A 25743-nucleotide genomic window follows, 5' to 3' on the forward strand; every position below is an offset into this window, starting at 1 on the left:
ACATACATGTATACACACGCATGTACACGCATATACTCGTATGCACAGACAGTCACATGCACCCACACTCACACTCTCCCTCACACACACATACACACTCACACGCATGCACTCACACTCAAACTCACACCCACACACACATAGTCGCATGCATGCACAGTCACATGCACTCACTCACTCACTCACACACACTCACTCACTCACATGCACACACACACACTCACATGCCCACTCACTCACATACATACACACACATTCACTCACTCACATGCGCACACACACACACATGCACAACACACACACATACATACACTCACATGCGCCTGCACACACACACACACACACTTACAATTTCATACACACTCACAGTCGTGGTTTGGATTAATCGTCACCTCTGTCTGCAGGTTCAACACCGGATATCGGGGCAAGTGATGGTCCTCAAGATGAATAAGTTGCCGAGTAACCGCGCCAACATGCTCCGTGAGGTCCAGCTGATGAACCGTCTCTCCCATCCCAATATCCTGCGGTGAGATACTCCCTCTCATTCCTCCACTCTGCTTCACCCTCTCTCCTCTCACTCCCTGCTCTCCCTCCCCCTGTGACCTTCCCTCTGCCTGGTTTAGTTTCTTTTAGTTTTAGTTTTAGAGATACAACGCAAAACAGGCCCTTCGACCCACCCAGTCTGCAGCGACCAGCGATCATCTCTACCCTACACGACAATTTACAATGTTACCAAGCCAATCAGCCTACAGACCTGTACGTCTTTGGAGTGTGGGAGGAAACTGCAGCACCTGGACAAAACCCATGCAGCTCACGGAGAGAACGGGCAAACTCCAAACAGACAGCACCCATCGTCGGGATCGAATCGGGTCTCTTGCACTGTGAGGCATCAACTCTACCGCTGCGCTAGGGTGCTGCCGAGATCTGTGGATGGATCATGGAGTACTTTAGATAGTTTACAGATACAGCATGGAAACAGGCCTTTCGGCCAACTGACTCCATGCCAACCATCTGCATGGTTTAGTTGTACATTATCCCACTTCAGCATCCTAGACTCTTGGAGCAATTTACAGAAGCCAATCAACCTACAAACCAGCACATCTTTGGAGTGTGGGTGGGAACTGGGGATCCTGGAAAATATTCACGCAGGTCACAGAGAGAACGTGCAAACTCCATACAGACAGCACCCATAATAGGTTTAGAAATTGGAATTGGAATTTATCAGGTTTATGAAGTGGAACGTTTATTATAGTTTGTTATTATTGTCACGTGTACCGAGGTAAGGTTGTGTTGTGTTCTATCCAGTCAGCAAAAAGACTATACATGATTCCAATTAAACTACCTATAGTGTACAAATACAGGATAAAGGGAATAACATTTAGTGCAAGATAAATTGCAGAAAAGTCCGATTAAAGATAGTCCGAGGGTCGCCAATGAGGTTGATGGGAGGTCAGGGCCGCTCTCTAGTTGATGAGAGGATGGTTCAGTTGCCTGAATGTGTTCTCGTCAACAGCTGGGCAGCTGCAAATCCTCCGTAGATAGGTCTAGCAGAAGATTTCCCTCGATAGGCTCCTGATCCACTACAGATCCGCCAACTTAGAAGGTCAACGGAGCAACCTTTAACTTGGAGGAGGTGCTGGGTACGAAGGGAGAAAAACAAAGGCAAGCACAGCAATGGTGGCTGAGCTATCCCAGCATGCACAGCGACCAGGAAAGCCCTGTATTCAGCTCCAGGCACACTTGTCCCATTGGGGTCCTGTTTTGGTGCTGTTGGAATGGGTTAAAGGTCTGGCTTTGTAGAGAATTCTCTCTCTTCATTCAGAGAGAGTGTAACTAATTCAAAGAACCACTACTGTATCTGTCCCCACCACCATCCTTGGTGGTCCGCACATCTCATGGAATGATAGAGTGATACAGTGTGGAAACAGGCCCACCGGCCCAACTTGCCCACGCCGGCCAACATGTCCCATCAACACTAGTCCCACCTGCCTGCGTTTGGCCCGTATCCCTCTGTACCTGTCTACATGTTTCTTAAATGTTACTATCGTACCTGCCTCAACTACCTTCTCCAGCAGCTCGTTCCATACACACCACCCTTAGTGTAAATACGGTACCCCTTAGGTTCCTATTAAATGTTTTCCCCCTCACCTAAAACCACCTATGTCCTCTGGTTCTCGATTGTCTCGATTGTAATTTTGTATAGTCTTTCCGCTGACTGGTTAGCACGCAAAAAAACCTTTACACTGTCCCTCAGTACACGTGACAACAAACTAAACAGGGCAGTCACGGTGGCGCAGCGGTAGAGTTGCTGCCTTACAGCGAATGCAGCGCCGGAGACCCGGGTTCAATCCCGACTACGGGTGCTGTCTGTACGGAGTTTGTACGTTCTCCCCGTGACCTGCGTGGGTTCTCTCCGAGATCTTCGGTTTCCTCCCACACTCCAAAGACGTAGAGGTTTGTAGGTTAATTGGCTTGGTGTATGTGTAAATTGTCCCTAGTGTGTGTAGGATAGTGTTAGTGTGCGGGGATCGCTGGTCGGCGCGGACCCGGTGGGCCGAAGAGCCTGTTTCCACGCTGTATCTCCAAACTAAACTAAACTAAACTAAACTAAACTATCCATGTCAGAACAAAAGGCTACTTCATAAAACAAAACACTGTCTTCCTAATGTGCACAGCCCTGCCTCTGCTTTGAATAAGATATCCATGTTACAGGGATGCAGTCACATCTAATTACAAGGAGCAGGCTAATTAAACCCTGCCCGCAGTGCCCAGACTGCACTGCCGGGATTTATCAAATTAACGGCGTGCTGGCCACTCTCTCAGGGCTCCTGCAGCTGCCTGCCGGATGTTTATGAAGGTTTGAACAGGTGCTGAGTGAGGCAGCGTGAGGCAGGAGCCCGGGAGAGATAGGGCCATGCTTGGCAACATGAGCGGTGGTGTCGACCACCTGTTCCAGCACGGGACTGCGGGAGTGCCGGGCCGATAAACCGAAACTGTCCTTAGTCTCAGGAGGGCACTGAAGCATCTCCTGGTATCCTGCACCTTTGTACAATTATCACACCCTACACCCTACAGGCTATTAAACACTACAAACTTCAAATAGGCTCCGAACTACATAGTCTTGGGGACATAATTTGGGAGTTTGCACCACCATTGTCTATTTAGTTGTCTGTTTGTCTTCATGGGGCAGTCTTATTGGGGGGGTCACGGTGGCGCAGCAGTAGAGTTGCTGCCTTACAGCGAATGCAGCACCGGATACCCGGGTTCGACCTCAACTACGGGTGCTGTCTGTACGGAGTTTGTACGTTCTCCCCGTGACCTGCGTGGGTTTTCTCCGAGATCTTCGGTTTCCTCCCACGCTCCAAAGACGTACAGGTTTGTAGGTTAATTGGCTTGGTAAATGTAAAAATTGTCCCTAGTGTGTGTGGGATAGTGTTAATGTGCAGGGATCGCTGGTTGGCACGGACCCGGTGGGCCGAATGGTCTGTTTCCGCGCTGTTTCACTAAACTAAACTAAAAACATCTATATTTATACACATCTATATATATATGTGTGTGTACATAAATATGTGTGTTTATATATATATATATATGTACATAAATATGTGTGTATGTGTGTGTGTATATATATATATAATATAATACATAATTTGAAATTTTCGACTTTTAAGTCAGTGATTTACAAAGCTATGCTTTGCTCTGGAATGCTCTCTCTCTGGGTAGAAATAGCCACTGTTAGAGTTGGGAGAAACAGTTTTCTTCAACTTATTGATCGGCTAATTGTTTCTCAGGCCACTGTACCAAGGACTCTGAGAGTCACTCTACGTTTTCTCTCCCTTCCTCATTCTCTCCATCTGACACGTGCAGTTCTCATGCGCGATGTACATCACACTGACGTATGGCACATACGCACGTGAACATACATACGTACACACTCGCTTGTATAACACGTACACATACCGCATGTGCACCCACACACACGTGTGCGTGCACACACATCCCATTTTCCTATTGTGGTCAGACAACATGGTGGTTGTTTTGAATTACTGCAGAAGTAAACACTGAAGGTAGATAAACTCTTCCTCTCACACCCAGCCTCTTTTCTCTTTTACACTTGACACCAATCTGTCTGGTAGTTAACCATTCAGGCCATCAATGCAGCAGAGGAACAGGGACTTCGGCCCACAATGTCCGTGCCGAACTTGATCATAGAGTCATAGAATCATAGTGTCATACAGCGTAGAAACAGACCGTGCGGCCCAACATGCCCACGCTGACCAACATGCCCCTATACAGTTCCACCTGCCTGCGTTTGACCCTTGTCCTTCCAAAACTTGCCTATCCAAGTGCCTGTCAAAATATTTTTTGAAAGTTGTGATAATACCTGCTTCAACTACCTCCTCTTGTAGCTTGTTCCATACACCCATCACCATTTGTGTAAAAGAAAGTTGGGCCTCAGGTTCCTTTTAAATCTCTACCCTCTCATCTTATGCATATGTCCTCTGGTTCTTGATGCCCCTCCTCTGGGTAAAATAGTCTGTGCATTCATCCTATTCTTCTCATGATCTTATACACGAGTGTAGAGTTGCTGCCTCACAGCACCAGAGACCTGGATTCTATCCTGACCACGGGTGCTGTCTGTACAGAGTTTGCACGTTCTCCCTGTGACCATGTCGGTTTCCTCCGGGTGCTCCGGTTTCCTCCCACGTCCCAAAGACATGCAGGTTTGTAGGTTAATTGGCCCTCTGTATATTGTCCCTAGTGTGCAGGATGGAACTAGTCATAAGGTCGTAAGTGATAGGAGTAGAATTAGGCCATTCGGCCCATCAAATCTACTCCACCATTCAATCATGGCTGGTCTATCTCTCCCTCCTAATTCCATTCTGCTGCCTTCTCCCCATAACCTCCGACACCTGGCGGAGTGTGTACGGGTGAGCGCTGGTCAGCGTGGACTTGGTGGGCCGAAGGGCCTGTTTCCACTCTGTCTCTCTAAGATCATCCCTCAGCCTCCATGGATCTGTGTGGATTGAGGAAAGGCTGCGTTGCTGTCTGTATATAGCGACTGCACAGTTTATAATAGTGCCTAATAGTGCCTGATGGAGATACAGCTTGGCCCATTGCAGTGTGCCTAGCCCAACCAGCAGGGAATCCCCATGGCTACAAAAACAAGGAATCCCCATGGATTCTCTCAACCCGTTAAGTCTGTTTTCCATGTGCTTTAAATAAATCCTTTCTGGGTTCTGGGCATTGCTTGCAAGATCTGCATTTATTGTCCATCCCTAGTAGCTTACACAAAGACCCTGTTTCCATGCTGCACTAAAACTAATCAGTTGTAAAGGTGCTACTGAGGGCAGATTAGTTCAGAGATAAAGCACGGAAACAGGTCGTTCGGCCCATGCCAGCCGTCAATCACGTGTTCACACTCGTTCTATGGGGCAACGGTTCAGTGGCACTTTATTGTCATATGTACTGAGGGACAGTGTCATTCATTTTTGTATATAGTTCAGTTCAAGCATCACATAAATCATGATAGCAGAATTGGGCCACTCAGCCCATCGAGTCTATTCCTCCATTCAATCATGGCTGATCTTTATCTCTTAACCCCATTCTCCTGCCTTCTACCCATAACCTTTGACACCCATACTAATCAAGAACCTGTAAACCTCCACCTTAACCACTTAGATGCATCTTACATAAGCATCAGATACAGTACAAGGGTATAGCTGTAGTACACTGAGACAGTGCACAGAGTCGCCAGATTTTCAAGTCCCAGATGTTGTAAGTGCAGAGTTTCTTGACCTGACCATGAAGGCGTGTTGTCCTTCCAGAGTTGGCCTGGCCAAGCGTAGCCATGATGTCCTCCGCCGCTGCTCCACCGCTCTAGGCCACGTGCGGTCCACGTGCTCGGACTCTTGGAGCGGGGCCCGGTCCAGCCGAGCCCCAGGCTTCTGCAGGGCCTCCAGCGGCCCACTCCAGTGTCGAGATGGTGCATAGCCTCCCGCAGTCAATCTGCTTACCGACTCTCCATCTGACTCCCTCCTCTCTGGGCGGGCGGGCGGGCGGGCTGGGCTGGGCCTTCCCACGGGTCCTCCGTCCGCGGCGGGCCAGCTGGGCCATCTTCCACGTCATCCCACTTTCTCATCCACTGCCTACATGATGGGTAGGGCAGTTAACCTACAAACCCGCACGTCTTTGCGATGTGGGAGGAAACCGGAGCACCCGGAGAAAACCTATGGGGAGAAAGTGCAAACTCCACGCAGAAAGCACCCGAGGTCAGGATCGAACCTCGGTCTCTGGCGTTGTGAGGCAGTGGCTCTACCCGTTGTGCCACCGTGCCGCCCTTGTTCACATGGTGTTCAATGGAGTGCTAGAATTTAATGATGCAGAACCACAGAGTTCACAAACTTCGGTCTTAATTTTATTACATTTGGTGGCTGATTACTCAAGCTTTGAACATGGACTAATTAGTGTGTTTGTTTTTCTCTGTAGGTTCATGGGTGTGTGTGTGCATGAGGGACAGTTACATGCTCTAACGGAGGTAAGTGGGGTGTGCCAGGGATTGTGTTTAATTTAGCTTAGACATTTAGTCGAGAGATGGAGACAGCGTGGAGACAGGCCCTTCGGCCCACCGAGTCCATGCCGACCCACAATCACCCGTACACTCATTCTATCCTACACCCTGGGACAATGTTACCAATGCCAATCAACCTACAAATCTGCACATCTTTCAAGTGGAGGAAACCCACACAGGTCATGGGGAGAACGTACAAACGTACAAATGCAGACAGCACCTTTGGTCAATATCGAACCCGGGTCTCTGGCGCAGTGAGGCAGCAACTCTGTCCCTGAATCTGGAGGGGTGCATTTTCGCACTTCCATATCTTTTGCCTGGTGGGAGAGGGGAGAAGAGGGAGTGGTCAGGGTGCGACTCGTCCTCGATTATGCTGCTGGCCTTGCCGAGGCAGCGTGAGGTATAAGTGGAGTCAATCGAAGGGACCCAGTCTGAAGAAGTGTCACAACCCGAAATGTCACCTATTCCTATTCTCCAGAGATGCTGCCTGACCTGGCTTTTTGTGTCTACCTTCGGTTACTCTGGCTTTTTGTGTCTACCTTCAGTTTAAACCAGCATCTGCCGTTCCCTTCCTACTCAATGAAAAAGGAGTTTGCATTGTGTGATGGTCTGGGCTGTGTCCACAATTCTTGAAATATCTTGTGGTCTTGGATGGATCTGTTCCCAAACCATGTTGCGATGCATCTTGATAAATTGCTTTCTACGGCACATCTGTAGAAGTTGGTGAGGGTAGTTGGGGACTTGCCAAACATCCTAAGCCTTCTAAGGAATTGAGGTAGTCAGAATGCTTACATGACCATTGCTTCAATATGGGTGGTCCAAGACAAATTGTTGGTGATATTGACTCCTAGGAATTTAAAGTTTTCAAACATCTCAACTTTGGCGCCGTTGATGCACCAGGAGTTTGTGTATCGCTTCCCTTCCTGAAGTCAAACACGATTTCCTTTGTCTCCCTGACCTTGAGAGAAAGGTTGAAGGAAGATAAAAATGCTGGATCAACTCACTGGGTGAGGCAGCATCTATGGAGTGAAGGAAAAGGTGACGTTTCGGGTCGAGACCCTTCTTCATACTCAGCATCTTCAGATGCTGCCTCACCTCACTCCTGAGTTTCTCATGCATTTTTATCTACCTTCGATTTTTCCAGCATCTGCAGTTCCTTCTTAAACATTGAGAGAAAGGTTGTTGATCAGATACCAGATCACGAGATTCTCAAACTCTTTCCTGTACTCCGTGTCATCATTATTTGACATCCGACCCACAATGGTGCTGTCGTCTGCAAATTTAAAAACTGAATTAGATTTGTACATGGCTGATCAGTCGTGGGTGTACACGGAGTAAAAGCCCTGTCCCACTGAACGAGTTCATTCAAGAGCTTTCCCGAGTTTAAAAAAAAATCAAACTCGTGGTAAGCACGTAGAATGAACGTAGCGGGTACGTCGGAGCTCGTGGATGTCCCTTAGCGGCTTGTAACGCTAACGGCAGGCACTCGGGAAGACTCGCTAACGGCAGGTAAGCTCGGGAAGACTCGTGAAGATTTTTCAACTTGTTGGAAAATGTCCACGAAAGCCCCGAGTACCTGCAAGCGGCCATTACCGTTAATCTCCGAGTTTGAATCAGGGCAAACTCTGGGAGAACTCTTTGAATGAACTCGTGCAGGGGGACAGGGCTTTAAAGAAGGGGACTGAGAACGCATCCTTGCGGACCACCAGTGTTGAGGATGCCAGGTGCTCCGGTTTCCTCCATTGCTCCAAAGACGTGCAGGTTTGTAGGTTAATTGGCCTCTGTAAAATTGCCCCCAGTGTATAGGACACAGAATGGTATAGGTCTAAGATGAGGGTGGAAAGATTTAATAGGAATCTGAGGGGTAACGTTTGGTAGGGTATATGGAGAGGTGGTAATTATATAGCTACTATTATAGTGGGGACTCACAGGGTTCCAGACAAGAATCAGCCGGAACACGAAGTTGTGTAAACAAAACATATATATTATTATTACAGTGCTGCTCCCTACCCCTCAGGACTAGTGTAGATGGGGTATGTTGGGACAGAGGCCCTGTTTGACTCCATGACTCAAACTAGTGTATGGGGGATGAATGGTCGGCGTGGACCCGGTGGGCCAAAGGCCCTGATTCCATGCTGTATCTCCAAACTAGACTAAACACCCTGCAGAGGTGCCTGGAAACATGTTCCCACATGAAAGGAATGTTGGAACATTTACAAAGCAATGCCAAGCTATTCTAGTTCTTGTCTGTGGGTCATCCAAGCTGTGTATCGGTGAGTCCTAGTGGGCGAGGAGGTGGTTGTTTTCCAGTAAAGGGACGTGGAAGGATGGTTGGCATGAAATGAAGATTCTTTCTCTCCGAATACATGTTGGGAAGAATGTCCTGGGTGTTAGACACAGTCTGAAGAAGATTCTCGACCCTCAACGTCACCCATTCCCGTCTCTCCAAAGACGCTGCCTGTCCCGTTGAGTTACTCCAGCTTTTTGTGTCATCTTCAGTTTAAACAAGCATCTGCAGTTCCTTCCTACTAATGTCCTGGGAGTTACTCATTGCAGTTGGCTTGCCTGTCTCACTCTCTCTGAGTCAGTCATGTGGACTCTGCCTGGCCAAGTCCCGTCACCCTCTCTGCCTCCCCTCCCATTCTACTGCTACTCCCTGACGCCTTAGAACATAGAACATGGAGTAGTATAGCACAGGAGCAGGCCCTTCGGCCCACCTTGTCTGTTCCGACCAAGCTTTTGGTTTTATGGCTACATACTGCCATAAAGCGCTAGAGTCCCTGGTTCGATCCTGACTATGGGTGCTGTCTGTGTTGGGTTTGTACGTTTTCCTCGGGTGCTCCAGTTTCTCCCACACTCCAAAGACGTGCAGGTTTGTAGGTTAATTGGCTTTGGTAAAACTGTAAGTTAAAATCCCTAGTGTGTAGGATAGTATTAATGTACAGAGTGATCGCTGGTCGGCGCAGAATTGATTGGCCGAATTGCAAGTTTCCATGCTGTATCTCTAAAGTCTAAAGTTTTAGAGATACAGCGTGGAAACCGGCCCTTCGGCCCATCGAGTCCGCACCGATCTGCGATCACCCTTACACCAGTTGTATCTTCCACACGAGGGACAATTCACAGAAGCAAATTAACCCACAAACCCACACGTCTTTGGGGCAGGGGAGGAAACCGGAGCGCCCGGAGAAAACCCATGCAGAGGTCACGGGTTTAGGAGGTGCTGTCAGAGTAACCCAGGGGGAGGTCCTGAAGAAGGGTCCCGACCCGAATTGTCAGCTATCCATGTTCTCCACAGATGCTGCCTCACCCACTGGGTTAATCCAGCACTTTGGGTATTTCTGGGGTATCTTAGGTTAGATTTATTATTGCCGCTTGTGGGTTAATTGGCTTGTGTAACATTGTAATTGTCCCTAGTGTGTAGGATGATGTTAGTGTACAGGGCGATCGATGGTCGGCGTTGACTCGGTGGACCAAAGGGTCCTTTTTTGCTCTTCATCTCTCAAGTCTACAGTAAAAGTCTCACCGGCGTTTGCCTTTGTTCTCAGTACATAAACGGAGGGAGCCTGGAACAGGTGTTGGCCAGCAAGGACCACCTGTCGTGGTTGGTGCGCATCAAGCTAGCACTGGACATTGCCAAAGGCCTCTGCTATCTGCACTCCAAGGGGATCTTCCACCGAGACTTGACGTCCAAGGTAACAACACCAAAGCCACAGTGGAGTGCATAGAGTCATAGAGTGACAGTGTGGAAACAGGCCCTTCGGCCCAACTTGCCCTCACCAGCCAACATGTCCCAGCTACACGTTCCACCTGCCTGCGCTTGGTCTATAGTCCTCCAAATATCATGATACGATACGATAGAATTTTACTTACCCCAGGAGGGAAATTGATCTGCCAACAGTCATAAAATCACAACAAGTACGTCTACAGAACTGCCCGAGGAGGGGGTAGTTGAGGCAGGTACTATCGCAACATTTAAAAAACATTTCGACAGGTACATGGATAAGATAGGGTTAGAGGGATATGGGCCAAACGCAGGCAGATGGGACTAGTATAGATGGGACATGTGGGCAAGTTGGGCCAAAAGAGCTGTTTCCACTCAGTATAGGATACAATACGATAGAACTTTATTTATCCCAGGAGGGAAATTGTTCTGCCAATAGTCATAAAACACAAAATACATGACACGTGAAATTAAAGTGACGTGTGGAAAGGATTGGGGATGTGCAAACATTGGGGGGGGGGGGGGAAGCGAGAGGGAGGGGAGTCAGTCTACCCCTTGAAAGAAGAGTTGTACAGTTTGATAGCCACAGGGAAGAAGGATCTCCTGTGGCGTTCTGTGCTGCATCTTGGTGGAACCAGTCTGTTGCTGAAGGTGCTCCTCAGGTTGACCAGTGTGTCATGGAGGGGGTGAGCTGTATTGTCCAAGATGCTCCGCAGTTTGAGGAGCATCCTCCCCTCCAAGACCATATTACAAGTACGTGTGACACTGGCTGGCCTTTTAAGGCGGCATCTCCTATAGATCCCTTCGACAGTGAGGAGGTCAGTACACGCGGTGGAGGGGGCAGTGTCCACCACGCTCTGTAGTCTCGTTTGCTCCTGGGTGTTTGAATTTCTGAACCAGGCCATGATGAAACCAGTCTATATACCGCACACATGATCATTGGAGTATTCGGCCACATACTGAATCTCCTCATTCTTCTCAGGAAGAGAAGATTTACAAGGATGTTGTCAGGATGTTGCCATCTACATTAATGATTTGGATGAGAACGTACAAGGCACGATTAGCAAGTTTGCAGATGACGCTAAAATAGGTGGCATTGTAGATAGTAAAGATGGTTGTCAAAAATTGCAGCAATATCTTGATCGGTTGGGCAGGTGGGCTGAGGAATTACTGATGGAATTGAATACGGGGAGAGATGTGAGGTGTTCAATTTTAGAAAGTCTAACATGGGCAGGACCTGCACAGTGAATGGTAGGGCTCTGGGGAATGTTGTGGAGCAGAGGGATCCAGGAGTGCAGGTACATAGCGCTTGAAACCAGCGTCACAGGTAGAAAGGGTGGTTACAAAGGATCTCGGCACATTGGCCTTCATCAGTCAGAGTATTGAGTATAGAAGCTGGTAGGACATGTTGCAGTTGTATGAGATGTTGGTGAGGCCGCATTAAAAATATTATGTTCAGTTTTGGTCATCATGTTACAGGAAAGATGTTGTCAAGCTGGAAAGGGTGCAGAGAAGATTTACGAGGATGTTGCTGGGACTTAAGGGCCTGAGCTATAGGGAGAGGTTGTACAGGCTAGGACCTTATTCCTTGGAGCGCAGGAGGATGAGGGGTGACCTTATAGAGGTTATTAAATCATAGATCAGGGCATAGATGCACAGTCTCTTGTAGGGGAATCAAGAACTAAATGACCTAGTTTTAAGGTGAGAGGGGAAAGATTTCATAGGAACCTGAGGCGCAACTTTTTGACATGTATAGAACGAGCTGCCAGAGGAGGTGGTTGAGGCAGGTGCTACAACAGCATTTAAAAGACATTTGGACAGGTACATGGAGGGGAAGGGATCAGAGGGATATGGTCCAAACATGGGTAGGTGGGACTAGTGTAGATGGGGCATCTTTGTGGGCATGGGCAAGTTGTGTCAAAGGGCCGGTTTCCCTGCTGTATGACTATGATTAAACTGAAGCGTTGATGATCTTTCTTTGTGATTGCCTCGTCAGTTGATCTGTGTTATTCCTGCTTTTGTTTCAGAACTGCCTGGTGAAGTGTGAGGATAAGTCCTACACTGGTGTGGTGGGAGACTTTGGCCTTTCAGAGAAGATCCCAAATTACAGGTGAGCAAAACTAAGCTTAAAAGGGCCGGCAATTCTCCGCAAATGAAGATCATAAAGACCGGAGAAGTGAAACAACAGCATGAAAAACCTGCTGTGGGGGGAGAATCCCATTTAGTTAGAAAGGGTGCGGAATTGCTTTACAAGGATGTTGCCAGGTCTTGATGGCCTGAGCTACAGGGAGAGTTTGGGCAGGCTGGGACTCTTTTCCTTGGAGCGCAGGAGGTTCAGGGGTGATCTGACAGAGGTATATAAAAGCATGAAGGGAATAGATAGAGTGAATGTGTTCAGTCTTTCTAAGAAAGATCAACTGTGATTGAATGGCGGAGTGGACTTGATGGGCCGAATGGCCTTATTCTGCTCTGAGAACTTATGAATCCACCAACTTGGGGAACGACAGCGTTGGAGGCTGTGGAGGGCAGACATCTGGAAGTGATGAAATCAGAAATGGCCTGGTGCACGTCTGTGGTGTCATGGTCCAAGCATAATAAGTAGGAGGAGGTGTCAGAAGTTGGCGCTTGGCCCCAGCCCGTTAGAGGTCAACTCGCCAGATGACGACGGCACCTCTCTTGCCAGTGGGTTTGATGATGATGTCGCGGTTATTGTAAAGTGAGCAGAGGGCTCTAACGTTCAGACAGGGTGAGGTTAGAGTAGATAAGGGGTAAGTAGAAAGTTAAAGAAGGGTCCCGACCTGAACCGTCATCCCATCATCTTTCTCCAGAGATGCTACCTGAATGGCTGAGTTACTCCAGCATTTTGTGTCGATCGAGGGTCTCACATTTTTCTCACTTCACTCTTTAAATGGTTCAAGACACTCATTAAAATATAGAACATAGAACAGTACAGCAGAGGAACAGGCCCTTCGGCCCACAATGTCCATGCCGAACATAATGCCAGGCTAAACGAATCACCTCTGCCTGCACGTGATCCATATCCCTCCATTCCCTGCACATCTATGATCTGCCTGATTAAAAGCCTCTTAACTGCCACTATCATATCTGTGGAGTCGTAGAGTCATACAGCGTGGAAACAGGCCCTTCGGCCCAACTCGCCCATGCCGTCCAACATGCCCCATCTACACTAAGATAGACACAAAGTGCTGGTGTAACTCAGCGAGTCAGGCAGCATCTCTGGAAAAAAAAGGATGGGTGACATTTTGGGTTGGAACCCTTCAGGCTCAGGGACCCCACCCGAAACATCACCCATCTTTTTTGGGTCGAGACCTTTCTTCAGACTCAGTGTCCCGACCTGAAACATCACCCATCGTTTGTTTCCAGAGATGCTGCCTGACCTGCTGAGTTACTCCAGCACTTTGTGTCTATCTTCGGTGTAAACCAGCACCTGCAGTTATTTTCTACTCACATGCCCCTTCTACACTGGTCCCACCTGCCCATGCTTGGCCCATAACCTTCTACACCCATCCCATGCCGTGTTGGAGGTAGCTGTCTTTCGGATGACTGGCTCCTGTTGACTGTTCTTATGCTGCACTGTTTTATTTCCTGACTGTGATGCCTTGCTTGCTTCCAATGAAGAGTCGTTTAGACCTCACTGCCCAATTTCTTGCATTCCCTTGACACTGATTTCGCTGTTGAACGCACCGGTTCGTGGAGTCAACATCTCTGATGCCAATTAGTGACCGTCTGGGTTTCAGATCTTGTATTGCATGTTACGTAATGCCCGCAGTGGCTATGGTGTGACTTGGCTCAGCACCTTGGACAGGAGCTGTTGGGAATTACACAGTAGCCTCATGATATGGAGGGACTGCTCCATTCCCCAATTACTCACTTCCGTTTGAGTCATAGAGTCCCTTCGAAAACATGCCCTTCGACCCTGCTCGTCCACGTTGACCATGGTGCCACGTTGACTCATTTGCCCGCGTTTGGCCCGTATCATGTACACAAGCAAATGCCTTTTTGGAACATAGAACAGAACAGTAGAGTGCAGAAAGCGCATGAGTTGCTGCCTGACAGCGCCAGTGACCCGAGTTAGATCCTGAATACGGGTGCTATCGGTACAGAGTTGGTACGTTCTCCTTATGGCTATGTGGTCTTTGGCCAGGTGCTCTGGTTTCCTCCCACAGTCCAAAGACGTACACGCTTGTAGGTGAATTGGTTTCTGTAATATTGTAAATTATCCTAGTGTGTAGGGTAGTGCAAGTGAATGGGGTGATCGCTGGTCGCCGTGGTCTGAATGTCCTGTTTCCACGCTGCATCTCTAAAGTCTAAAGGGTCAGGCGGCATTTCTAGAGAACATGGACAGGTGAGGTTTTGGGCTGGGACCCTTCTTCAGATCAAGAAAATACACAAAGTGCTGGAGTAACTCAGCGGGCCAGGCAGCATCTCTGGAGAGCATGGATAGATGACATTTCACAGAGTGCTGGAGTAACTCAGCGGGTCAGGCAGCATCTGTGGAGAACATGGATAGGTGACGTTTCACAGAGTGCTGGAGTAACTCAGCGGGTCAGGCAGCATCTCTGGAGTGCACGGATCGCCTCTCGGGATTAGCAAAGGGTTAGAGACCATGGGCGATACTTAACAAACGGTGGCTGCAGGTGGACATTTGACCGGTAGGTAGGTGGACAGTGAACGATCCCAGTGAAAGGGTTAAGTGGACTTCAGGAAGTGCTGTGCTCGGAAAACCCATGGCCTGAAGCTTTGTCACGCTACCTGCCTTCCTGGCCCTCTCTCCTGGGTCTGGCCGGCCCCGGACGGAGCGTACGTCATTGGTAAAAATACTGCGACCTTTGCTGCCTCCACAGTGTCCCTCGCGTTAGTGCGACTTGCAGAGACAGGGTCGGGGGGGGGGAGATGGACACAGGGCTCCCAGCAGGTACCAGAATAAATTCAGCGGGATATGGCCGTGCAGAGAGCACTTGCCTCCCTCCTGCTGTCATCTTCCTGACCACCCCCCTTCTCCCACCCCCCCCCCCCCCCCCCCCCCCCCCCCACCCCCAACATGCAAACTCCGTACAGACAGCACCCGTAATCAGGATCAAACCCAGGTCTCTGGAGCCTTATGGCAGCAACTCTACTACTGTGCCACCTGGTTGTGTGGGCAAGTTGGTCTGAAGGGCCCGTTTCCACGCTATATGACCGGGTCAGCGCCGACCTGCGATCCCCGCACATTAACACTATCCTACACTCACCGGGGACAATATTTTACATTTACACCAAGCCAATTAACCTACAAACCTGTACGTCTTTAGAGTGTGGGAGGAAACGGAAGATCTCAGAGAACACCCACCGCAGGTCACGGGGAGAACGTACAAACTCCGCACAGACAGCACACGTGGTCGGGATCGAACCCGGGTCTCTGGCGCTGCATTCGCTGTAAGGCAGCAACTCTACCGCTGCGCCACCGTGACTGCCCGTGTGTGCCATGATCCTACTTAATGGCTGAAGAAGGGTGACCTGGTCAAACTTCTTACGTCCTCATGCTCTGACAACCAGGAGGATGAAGGGGTGATCTTCCAGAGGTGAACAAAATCATGAGAGGAATAGATCGGGTGAACGCACAAGAGGCTCTTGCCCAGAGCAGGTGGAATCGAGGACCAGAGGACTTAGGTTTATGGTGAGGGGGGGAAAGATTTAATAGGAACCTGATGAGTAACTTTTACATTCAAAGGGTGGCGGGTGTATGGAACAAGCTGCCGGAGGAGGTAGTTGAGGCTGGGACTGGTGTAATGTTTAAGAAACTGTTAGAGAGGTACATGGATGGGGCAGGTTTAGAGGGATACGGGGCAGAAGCATATGTGCAAATGCAGCATGTTGGGCGGCGTAGGGTTGTTGGGCCGATAGGCCTGTCTCAACACTGTTGGCTATGAGGTGCTATGAGTGCTTGAAGGTTTGCAGTGTTTTTATAATTACAAAGTGCTTCTTCCTATGAAGTTGTGAGCCGTGGTGTGTGTGTGAGGCATTGATCTCTTTGGTGTGAGGGTGACTTTGCTAACATTCCTGCTGCATTCCCGTGATTTATGATGCTGTCGAGACCTGTCCATGTTCTGCAGCTTGTGACATGTTCCAGACCTCTGCTGCTGGGTTTTATATATAAACCATCAACCCTTTAGCCAGCGACATATACGGCACACTCTGGGTGTTTGTGTGTGTGTGTGTGTGTGTGTGTGTGTGTGTATGTGTGTGTGTGTGTGTGTACGTGTGTGTGTGTGTGTGTGTGCGTGTACGTGTGTGTACGTGTGTGTGTGTGTATGTGTGTGTGGGTGTGTGTGTACATATGTGCGTGTATGTGTGTGTGTGCGTCTGTATGTGTATGCATCTCTGTGTGTTTGTGTGCGTCTGTCTGTATGTATATGTGTCCTGTGTGTTTGTGTACATGTATGTATGTGCGTGCATCTATGTGTATGCATGTGTGTGTTTAAAGGCAATAGTTAGGATAGGATGGTTCTGTATTCTTTGGAAGGTCTGTTATACATTCAGTCCTTGGCTACAAACGCATACTACTGTGTGAGTGTGTGTGCGTGTGTTTGTGTACATATATGTTTGTACGTATGCGTATGTGTGTGCATGCGTGAGCGTGTGCCTGCATCCGTGAGCATGTGCCTGCATGCGACTGCATGCGCATGTCTGTCGGCGTGTTTGGGACGGTGTGTGTGTGTGAGTGTGAGTGTCTGTGTCTGTACGTGTGTGTGCCTGCATGTGTACGCGTGCCTGTCTGTGTGTGTGAAGCTGTGTGTGTGTGCTTGTATGTGAACGTGTGTGTTTGAGTGTGTGTGTGTGTGTGTGTGTGTGTGTGCGCGTGCATGTTTGCTTCTGAGTGTGAGTATGTGCGTGCTCGTGCGCGCGTGTGTGTGTTCAAAGGCAATAGTTAGGAGGATGGTTCTTCTGCAATCTTTGGAGGGTCTGTCATACACTAGTCCTTGCCTACGAGCGCACACTACCATATGAGTGCGCCTGTGTGTATGTATATGTGTGTATGTAAGTTTATGTGTGTGGATGCACGAGCGTGTGCCTGCTTGTGCATGCGGTGTGCAGCCTATATATGTATGAGTGTGTATGTGTGCGTCCGTGTGTGTGTCTGTCTGCCTGTGTGTGCGTGATGGTGTGTGTGTGTGCATGAGTGTATGCATGTGTGATTTTGTGTGTGAGTGTACATGTGTGCATGTGTGTGCGCGTGCATGTATGGGTGTGTGCATGTCTGCGAGTGTGTGTGCATGTGTGTGTGCATGCGTGTGGTTCCATGTGTGTGGGCATGTGCACACGTGTGTGTGCGTGTTTTCAAAGGCAATAGTTAGGAGGCTGATTCTTCTGTAATCTTTGGAAGATCTGTCTTAGGTCAGTCCTTGCCTTCGAGTGCATACTCCAACACAGGAGACTCTAGAGACGGCAGATTGATTGATTGAAAGATATTACCGGAAAAATATTCTTGAACTGGAAAGGGTGCAAAGAAAATTTTCCGAGGATGTCTCCAGGACTCGATGGCCTGAGCTGTAGGGAGAGGTTGAGTAGGCTGGGACTTTATTCCATGGAGCGCAGGAGGATGAGGGGTGATCTTATAGAGGTGTATAAAATCATGACGGGAATAGATCGGGTGAATGCAGAGTCTGGAAAGGTGCATGGATTGGATAGGTTTAGAGGGATATGGGCCAAATACAGGCAGGTGGGAATAGTGTAGATGGGGCATGTTTGACAATGTGGACGTTGGGACGAAGGGCCTGTTTCGACACGATGTGACTATAAATCTACGACACTATGTATCATGGAAACAGGGCCTGCGGCCCACGCCGACCATCGATCACCTGTTCACACGAGTTCTTTGATATCCCACTTACTCATCCACTCCCTTCACACCAGGGGCATTTTTTACAGAGGGCCAATTAACCTACGAACCCTCGTGTCTTTGGAATGTGGGAAGAAACTGGAGCACCCGGAGGAAACCCATGCAGTCACAGGGAGAACGTGCAAACTCCATACAGACAGCACCCGAGGTCAGGATCAAACCCAGGTCTCTTGCGCTGCTGGGCAGCGGCTCTACCTGAAGCGCCATGGTGCCGGATATCTTCTGCAAAATAAACAGGCTGGAGGAACACAGCGGGTCAGGCAGCATCTGTGGAGAGAAGGGACAGACAACGTTTCAGGTCGGGACATTTCGCCCTGACCTGCTGTGTTCCTCGAGCAGTTTGTTTTTTTGATCCACGTGAGGTTGCATCCAGGCCCAATATTATTCTGACAGGCATCAAGTACAAACAAGTGGCACAGTGGCGTAGCGGGGGAGTTGCTGCCTTACACAGCCAGAGATCCAGGTTCGATCCTGACTACAGGTGCTGTCTGTATGGAGTTTGTACGGTACATTCTCCCAGTAACCGCATGTGTTTTCTCCGGGTGCTCCGGTTTCCTCCCACACTCCAAAGACGTAGGTTATGTAGTTTTTAATTGACTTCGGTAAAATTGTAAATTGTCCCTACTGTGTAGGATAGTGCTAGTGTACGGGGTGATCACTGGTCAGCATGGACTCCGTGGGCCGAAGGGCCTGTTTCCACGCTGTATCTCTAAAGTCTAAAGACATTCAAATGCCTTTTGTGAGATACAGAAGCCAAAAATCACACGAACATAAGTCGAGTTTATTGTCATTTGCACAAGTATGGTTAGGGTTAGGCACCGGTACAATGATAATCTTGCTTGCAGCAGCATCACAGACACATAGACTCAGACAACACACAGACACATAAATCATACCTAAAAGTCACATAGACTTTACAAGGCATCCCAAAGACGTGCGAGCTTGTAGGTTAATTGGCTTCTGTAAATCATCCCTCGTGTGTGGTCTAGTACTAGTGTACGCATAGGAAGGAACTGCAGATGCTGGTTTACACCGAAGATAGACACAAAAAGCTGGAGTAACTCAGCGAGTCGGGCAGCATCTGTGGAGAAAAGGAATAGGTGACATTTCGTTTCGAGACCCTTCTTTAGACAGTGTATGGGGTGATCGCTGGTCGGTACAGACTCGATGGGCCAAAGAGCCCGTTTCAACGCTGTATCTTGAAACTATATTCAACTAAATTACAAAAAATGAAATCTATCTCTAATTAATAGGAAAAAATCCTGAACACACAGCTTGATTCACTGTGGCTACATTTATCTCACTGAATCTCTCCATTATAAATGTATGGGTGGTATTTACAAACAAGTTTGATCCCACAGCCTTGTCGCTCTGCTTGGTTGGGTTGCCAAGTGCGTGCAGCACACAACCAGGCAGTTTACAGGCAATTGTGTCACACATCACCAGACAGCAAGCAGACAATAGCTGATAGTTTAGTTTATTGTTACGTGTACCAAGGTGGAAAGCTTTTTTGTTGCGTGCTAGCCAGTCAGTGGAGAGACTAAACATGATTACAAATTAAGCTGTCACAGTGTACAGATACAGGATAAAGGGAATAACATTTAGTACAAGATAAAGTCCAGTAAAGTCCGAATAAAAATAGTTTGAATGTCTCCAATCGAGTACATGGGAAGTCAGGACCGCTCTCTAGTTGGTGAGAGGATGGTTCAGTTGCCTGGTAACAGCCAGCAATCTGATCCTGAATCTGGAGGTGTGCGTTTTCAAATTTCTGTATCTCTTGCCTGATGGGATGGGGGAGCAGAGGGAGTAACCGGGGTGAGGCTGGTTCTTAACTCTGCACTCGCATGGGCCCCAGCTATGCAATGGACAATAGGTGCAGGAGTAGGCCATTCGGCCCTTCGAGCCAGCACTCTTTGTAGGGTACGTCGGACAATCACAATCACAATCACTGGTCCTGTCCCTGAACTCTTTTTTGAGTGCGGTTTCACACTTCGCTACCTCTTGCCTGATGGGACAGTGGAGCAGAGGGAGCGTCCGGGATGACACTGGTTCTTGATGATGCTGGCGGCCTTGCCGAGGCAGCGTGAAGTGTGGAGGGCAATTAACCTACAAGCCCACGCTGGTGGAAACTGGAGCACCATGTGGAAATCCATGAGCTCTCAGGGGGAACGTGCAATCTTCACCCATTGGCAGCACCCGAGGTCAGGATCGAACCCGGGACCCTGGCGCTGTGAGGCAGCGACTCTCACCGCCACCCTGTAAACACAAAAAGAGAAGACGTGTGATCAGATAGATTCTTCGTGTGGTTATGTGGCAAACTGGACAATGATAAACAGATAAAGTGCAATGGGCTATTAATGATCAGAGTTTTGTTTGAGTTGAGTTTAATAGCCTGATGGCTGTGGGGAAGTGGCTATTCCTGAACTTGGATGTTGAAGATTTCAGGCTCCTGTACCTTCTACCTGAAAGCAGCGGGGAGATGAGTGTGTGGCCAGGATGGTGTGGATCCTTGATGATACTGGCAGCCTTTTTGAGGCAGCGACTGCGATAGATCCCCTCGATGGTAGGGAGGTCAGAGCCGATGATCGATTGGGCAGTGTTTACTACTTTTTGTAGTATTTTCTGCTCCTGGGCGCTCAACTTGCCGAACCAAGCTTGACCCTTGATGATGCTGGCAGCCTTTTTGAGGCAGGGACTGTGATAGATCCCCTCGATGGTAGGGAGGTCAGAGCCGATGATAGATTGGGCAATATTTACTACTTTTTGCAGTCTTTTCCGCTCCTGGGCGCTCAAGTAGCCGAAACAAGCCACGATGCAACCGGTCAGCGTGCAATTAACCTACAAACCTGCACGTCTTTTGACTGTGGGAGGAAACCGGAGCACCCAGGGAAAACCCATGCGGTCTCAGGGCGAGCGTACAAACTCTGCAGAGAGTTTGTACATTCTCCGTGTGACTGCGTGGGGTTTCTGGGTGCTCCAGTTTCCCTGGCTTCGGTAAACATTGTAAAATCTCAAAAATTCTAAATTGCCTCAGTGTGTAGGATAGTGCTAGTGTATGGGGCGATCGCCGGCTGGTGGGCCAAAGGGCCTGTTTCCGCGCTGTGTATGGGCTAAATGCAGTTTCCTTTTTTAAAAATGCTAACCTTCTGTGTCTAGTTGTTGCTGTAACAATCTGTCTGAGCCACCACTGCTGTAAATTCAGATTATACTGGGGCCCAGCGACATCAGTCTAATGTATGAAATTCTGTCACTATGAGACAGTTGACATTTTGATGTGACAATATTTATTGCCTGACCTTTGGTTCAGTGTGATATCTCTCAAGCAAACCTCTTGAATAAACAGTTAAGTGCCTGGTAGGCTCTTGCACCGGGTTGTAAAATGAATCCCGAGTTATTGGATTGTCTGTCGACCTGTCACAGCGTGTTTGTTCAGTGTGGATTAGAAACGGCCTTGAATGTCAGTGGTTGAAGTTTTTTTACTGGCAGCTTACGTTCCTGACAGGGTGTGTGTGGAGAGTGTGCCTTCTTGGGGATAACCAAGGCACAGGGTCACTATTTAGTTTAATTTATTGTCACATGTACCGAGGTACTGTGGAAAGCTTTTTTTTTACGTACTAACCAGTCAGCAGAAGAGACCGACTCAATCGAGCCGTCCACAGTGTACAGGCACAGGATAAAGGAAATAACATTTAGTGCAAGACAAAGTCCAGTGAAGCCCATTTAAAGATAGTGTCCATCTCCAATGAGGAAAATAGCAGCTCAGGACCAATCTCTAGTTGTGCAGGAAGGAGCTGCAGATGCCGGTTTAAATCGAAGATAGACACAAAATGCTGGAGTAACTCAGCAGGACAGGCAGCATCTCTGGAGAGAAAGAATGGATGACGTTGAGGGTAGAGACCCTTCTTCAGACTGTAGAAGGGTCTCGACCCTAAACGTCACCCATTCCTTCTCTCTAGAGATGCTGCCTGCACTGCTGAGTTACTCCAGCGTTTTGTGGCTGCCATTCTTTGGTGTTGATAGGATGGTTTAGTTGCCTGATAACAGCTGGGAAGAAGCTGTCACTGGATCTGGAGGTGTGCGTTTTCATGCTTCTGTACCTCTTGACTGATGGGAGAGGGGAGAAGAGGGAGTGACCGGGGTGAGACTGGTCCTTGATGATGCTGCTGGCCTTGCCGAGGCAGCATGAAGTGTAAATTGAGTCAATGGAAGAGAGGTTGGTTTGTTTGATGGTCCACAACTCTCTGCAATTTCTTGCAGTCTTGGATTTAAAAATATGGGGTCACCAAGTTAAGATGGAGATGAGGCTAATTTAAGTTTCAAGTTTAGGTTTATTGTCACAAGAAAAGACGCAAAGTGCTAGCGTAACTCAGTGGGTCAAGCATAATCTCTGAAGAATGTGGATAGCGGCATTTCAGGACAGGACCTTATTTAATGGTCCCAAAATGGGCAGCACGGTGGCACAGCAGTTGAGTTGCTGCCTGGGTTCGTTCTGGTGCTGCCTGTACGGAGTTCTCCCTTTGACCGCATGTGTTTTCTCCGGGTGCTCCGGTTTCCTCCCGCACTCCAAATATGTACAGGTTTGTAGGTTAATTGTAAATTGTCCCGAGTGTGTAGGATAGTGTTAATGTACGAGATGACCACTGGTTGGCCCAGACCCACTGAGCCTTTATCTCTAAAGTCTAAATCTGTCTATGTTATATAGAGATGCTGTCTGACCCGCTGCGTTACTCCAGCACTTTACTTCTCTTTTTTGTAAACCAGCATCTGCAGCTCGCTTATTATCACCAGAATGGTTTAAGGATATTCTGTATGTCTTTGAATACTCTTAACAACCTTTAGAGATGTACTGTGGAACATACCCTGACTGGTTGCACCACGGCCTGGTCAATTGGCTTCCATAAAATTGTAAATTGTTCTGAGTGTGTAGGATAGTGTCAGTGTATGGGGCGATCGCTGGTCGTCAAAGACTCAAAGGGCCTGTTTCCGCATTGTATCTCCAAAGTCTAAAGTCTCATCGACATTACAGTGGAACCCAATCGCATTTTAACATCGATACATTGAGTGTGAAACAATATCTGATCTTCATGGTCTATCAGAATTATACTGTATACTTCCTGAACTAATTTAATCTATGGTTGTGATATATGTGGTTGTGATATATCACAAGTATATTGATACAGCATATCAACAAACACACGCAAGTAGCAGAATAGGAAAGACACAGAGTGCTGGAGTAATTTAGCGGGTCAGGCAGCATTTGTGGAGAACATGGATAGGTGACGTTTCACAGAGTGCTGGAGTAACTCAGCAGGTCAGGCAGCATCTGCGGAGAACATGGATAGGTGACGTTTCACAGAGTGCTGGAGTAACTTAGCGGGTCAGGCAGCATCTGTGGAGAACATGGATAGGTGACGTTTCACAGAGTGCTGGAGTAACTCAGCGGGTCAGGCAGCATCTCCGGAGAACATGGATAGGTGACGTTTCACAGAGTGCTGGTGTAACTCAGCAGGTCAGGCAGCATCTCTGGAGAACATGGATAGGTAACGTTTCTGCTCAGGACCCTTCTTCAGTCTGATTGCAGGGGTGGGAGGAGAACAAGCTAGAAGAGCGGAGGGGCAGGACAAAGTTCGGCAGGTCATAGGTGAGCACAGGCGAGAGTGGTTTTGATAAACAGACGATACAACAAAGTCCGGAGGTGAGCAGGAATGTCCCTCAATCCCTCACATCTTTTCTGACATTTGATGCAATCGTGGATGCACTAAAAAATCTGGTACAATGTACAATGTATAATGCACACCAACAACTTTCCTTCCTTAGAAGTTCGGCATGTCCCCTATAACTCTCACCAACTTCTACACATGCACCATACAAAGCATTTCATCGGGATGCATCACCACACGGTTTGGGATCAACTCCATCCAAGACCGTAAGAAATTGCAGAGAATTGTGGACGCAGCCCAGACCATCACACAAACCAACCTCCCTTTCATTGACTCCATTTATACCTCACGCTGACTCGGCAAGGCCAGCAGCATAATCAAGGACCAGTCGCACCCCGGTCACTCCCTATTCTCCCCTCTCCCATCAGGCAAGAGGTACAGAAGTGTGAAAACGCACACGTCCAGATTCAGGGACAGTTTCTTCCCAGCTGTTATCAGGCAACTGAACTATCCTATCACCAACTAGAGAGCGGCCCTGAACTAATATTTAGCTCATTGGAGACCCTCAAACTATCAATGATCGGACTTTACTGGTTTTATTTAACACTAAACGTTATTCACGTTTATCACGTTCCTGTTATCATGTATCTGTACACTGTGGACGGCTCGATTGTAGTCACGTGTTGTTTTTCCGCTGACTGGTTAGCACGCAACAAATGCTTTCACTGAACCTCAGTCCACGTGACAAAAAAATTAACTCAATCTCAGATACAATGAATGATCTTGCTTGCAGCAGCACCGCAGGCACACATACACAAAGAAACATACGCATAGTCATAACATTCAAAAAGAAAGAAGACTGCAAAAAAAAACAAGTGCAGTGCAATAACATAATTAGAAAAGAAGAAAAACAAGTTCCCGGTAGAGCAAGAGGTGGTGCGTAGTGTTCCGTTGCTGAGGTGGGATTAGGGAGGTGCGGGTCGGTTCAAGAACCCGATGGTTGCAGGGAAGTAGCTGTTCCTGAAGCTGGTGGTGTGGGACTTCAGCCTTCTGTACCTCCTGCCCGACGGTAGCAGTGAGAAGAGGGCATGGCCTGGATGGTGGGGATCCTTGATGATAGATGCCGCCTTCTTGAAGCAGCGACTGGTGTCGATACTGTCGATGGTGGGGAGGGCTGTGCCCGGGATGGACTGGGCTGAGTCCACTGCTCTCTGATTCAATTATACTTTTCTGTCACATGTACCCAGGTCCAGTGAAATTCTTTGTGTTTGCACACAATCCGGTGTGTGCAAATCGTCCAGTCGACCTCACCTAGGCAGTACCTAAAGGCAGTACCCCACTTTCCAGCACCAACAAAAGTTACAAAGGTTTATTGAACATTCTCATCTTCACGCAGCGGCCAACCAGGCCCCGCCTCGTTCTCTTCAGCCGCTTGAGACCCTGTGTTTTGGAATATCTGTACTAGGCCGTGATGCAACCAGTCAGGATACTTCCTGCAGTGTATCTGTAAAGATTTAGTTTAGAGGGCGGCACGGTGGCGCAGCAGTAGAGTTGCTGCTTTAGAGCACCAGATATCCATGTTCGATCCTGACCATGGGTGCTGTCTGTACGGAGTTTGTACGTTCTCCTTGTTTACTTCGGGTGCTCCGGTTCCCCCCACACTCCAAAGACGTGTGGGTTTGTAGGTTAATTGGCTTCAGTAAAATTGTAAATTGTGCCTAGTGTGTGGGAAGGTGCTAGTGTATGGGGATCGCTGTTTGGCGCGGACTGGGTGGGCCGAAAGGCGTGCTTCCGCACTGTATCTCTAAGTTTAATGTCTAAAGGATACTTTCTACAGTACACCAGTAAAGATTTTGTTTAGGGTATTTGGAGATAAACCGAATCTCTTTAA

The 25743-nt window shown here is 48.4% G+C and overlaps 1 protein-coding gene across 2 annotated transcripts in view; it reads left to right on the top strand.

The window, feature by feature from the left end:
* The window catches only part of LOC116971348 (dual specificity testis-specific protein kinase 1-like), a 108663-nt gene that overhangs the window by 53456 nt on the left and 29464 nt on the right, over positions 1-25743 (top strand). For both annotated transcript variants that reach the window (XM_033018460.1, XM_033018459.1), the window contains 4 exons: positions 405-526; positions 6490-6538; positions 10117-10263; positions 12320-12402. In XM_033018460.1, coding sequence (XP_032874351.1) covers positions 405-526; positions 6490-6538; positions 10117-10263; positions 12320-12402 — 401 coding nt within the window. The remainder of the gene's footprint in view (positions 1-404; positions 527-6489; positions 6539-10116; positions 10264-12319; positions 12403-25743) is intronic.

The sequence above is a fragment of the Amblyraja radiata genome, chromosome 3, assembly GCF_010909765.2.
Source record: "Amblyraja radiata isolate CabotCenter1 chromosome 3, sAmbRad1.1.pri, whole genome shotgun sequence".
NCBI lineage: Eukaryota > Metazoa > Chordata > Chondrichthyes > Rajiformes > Rajidae > Amblyraja > Amblyraja radiata.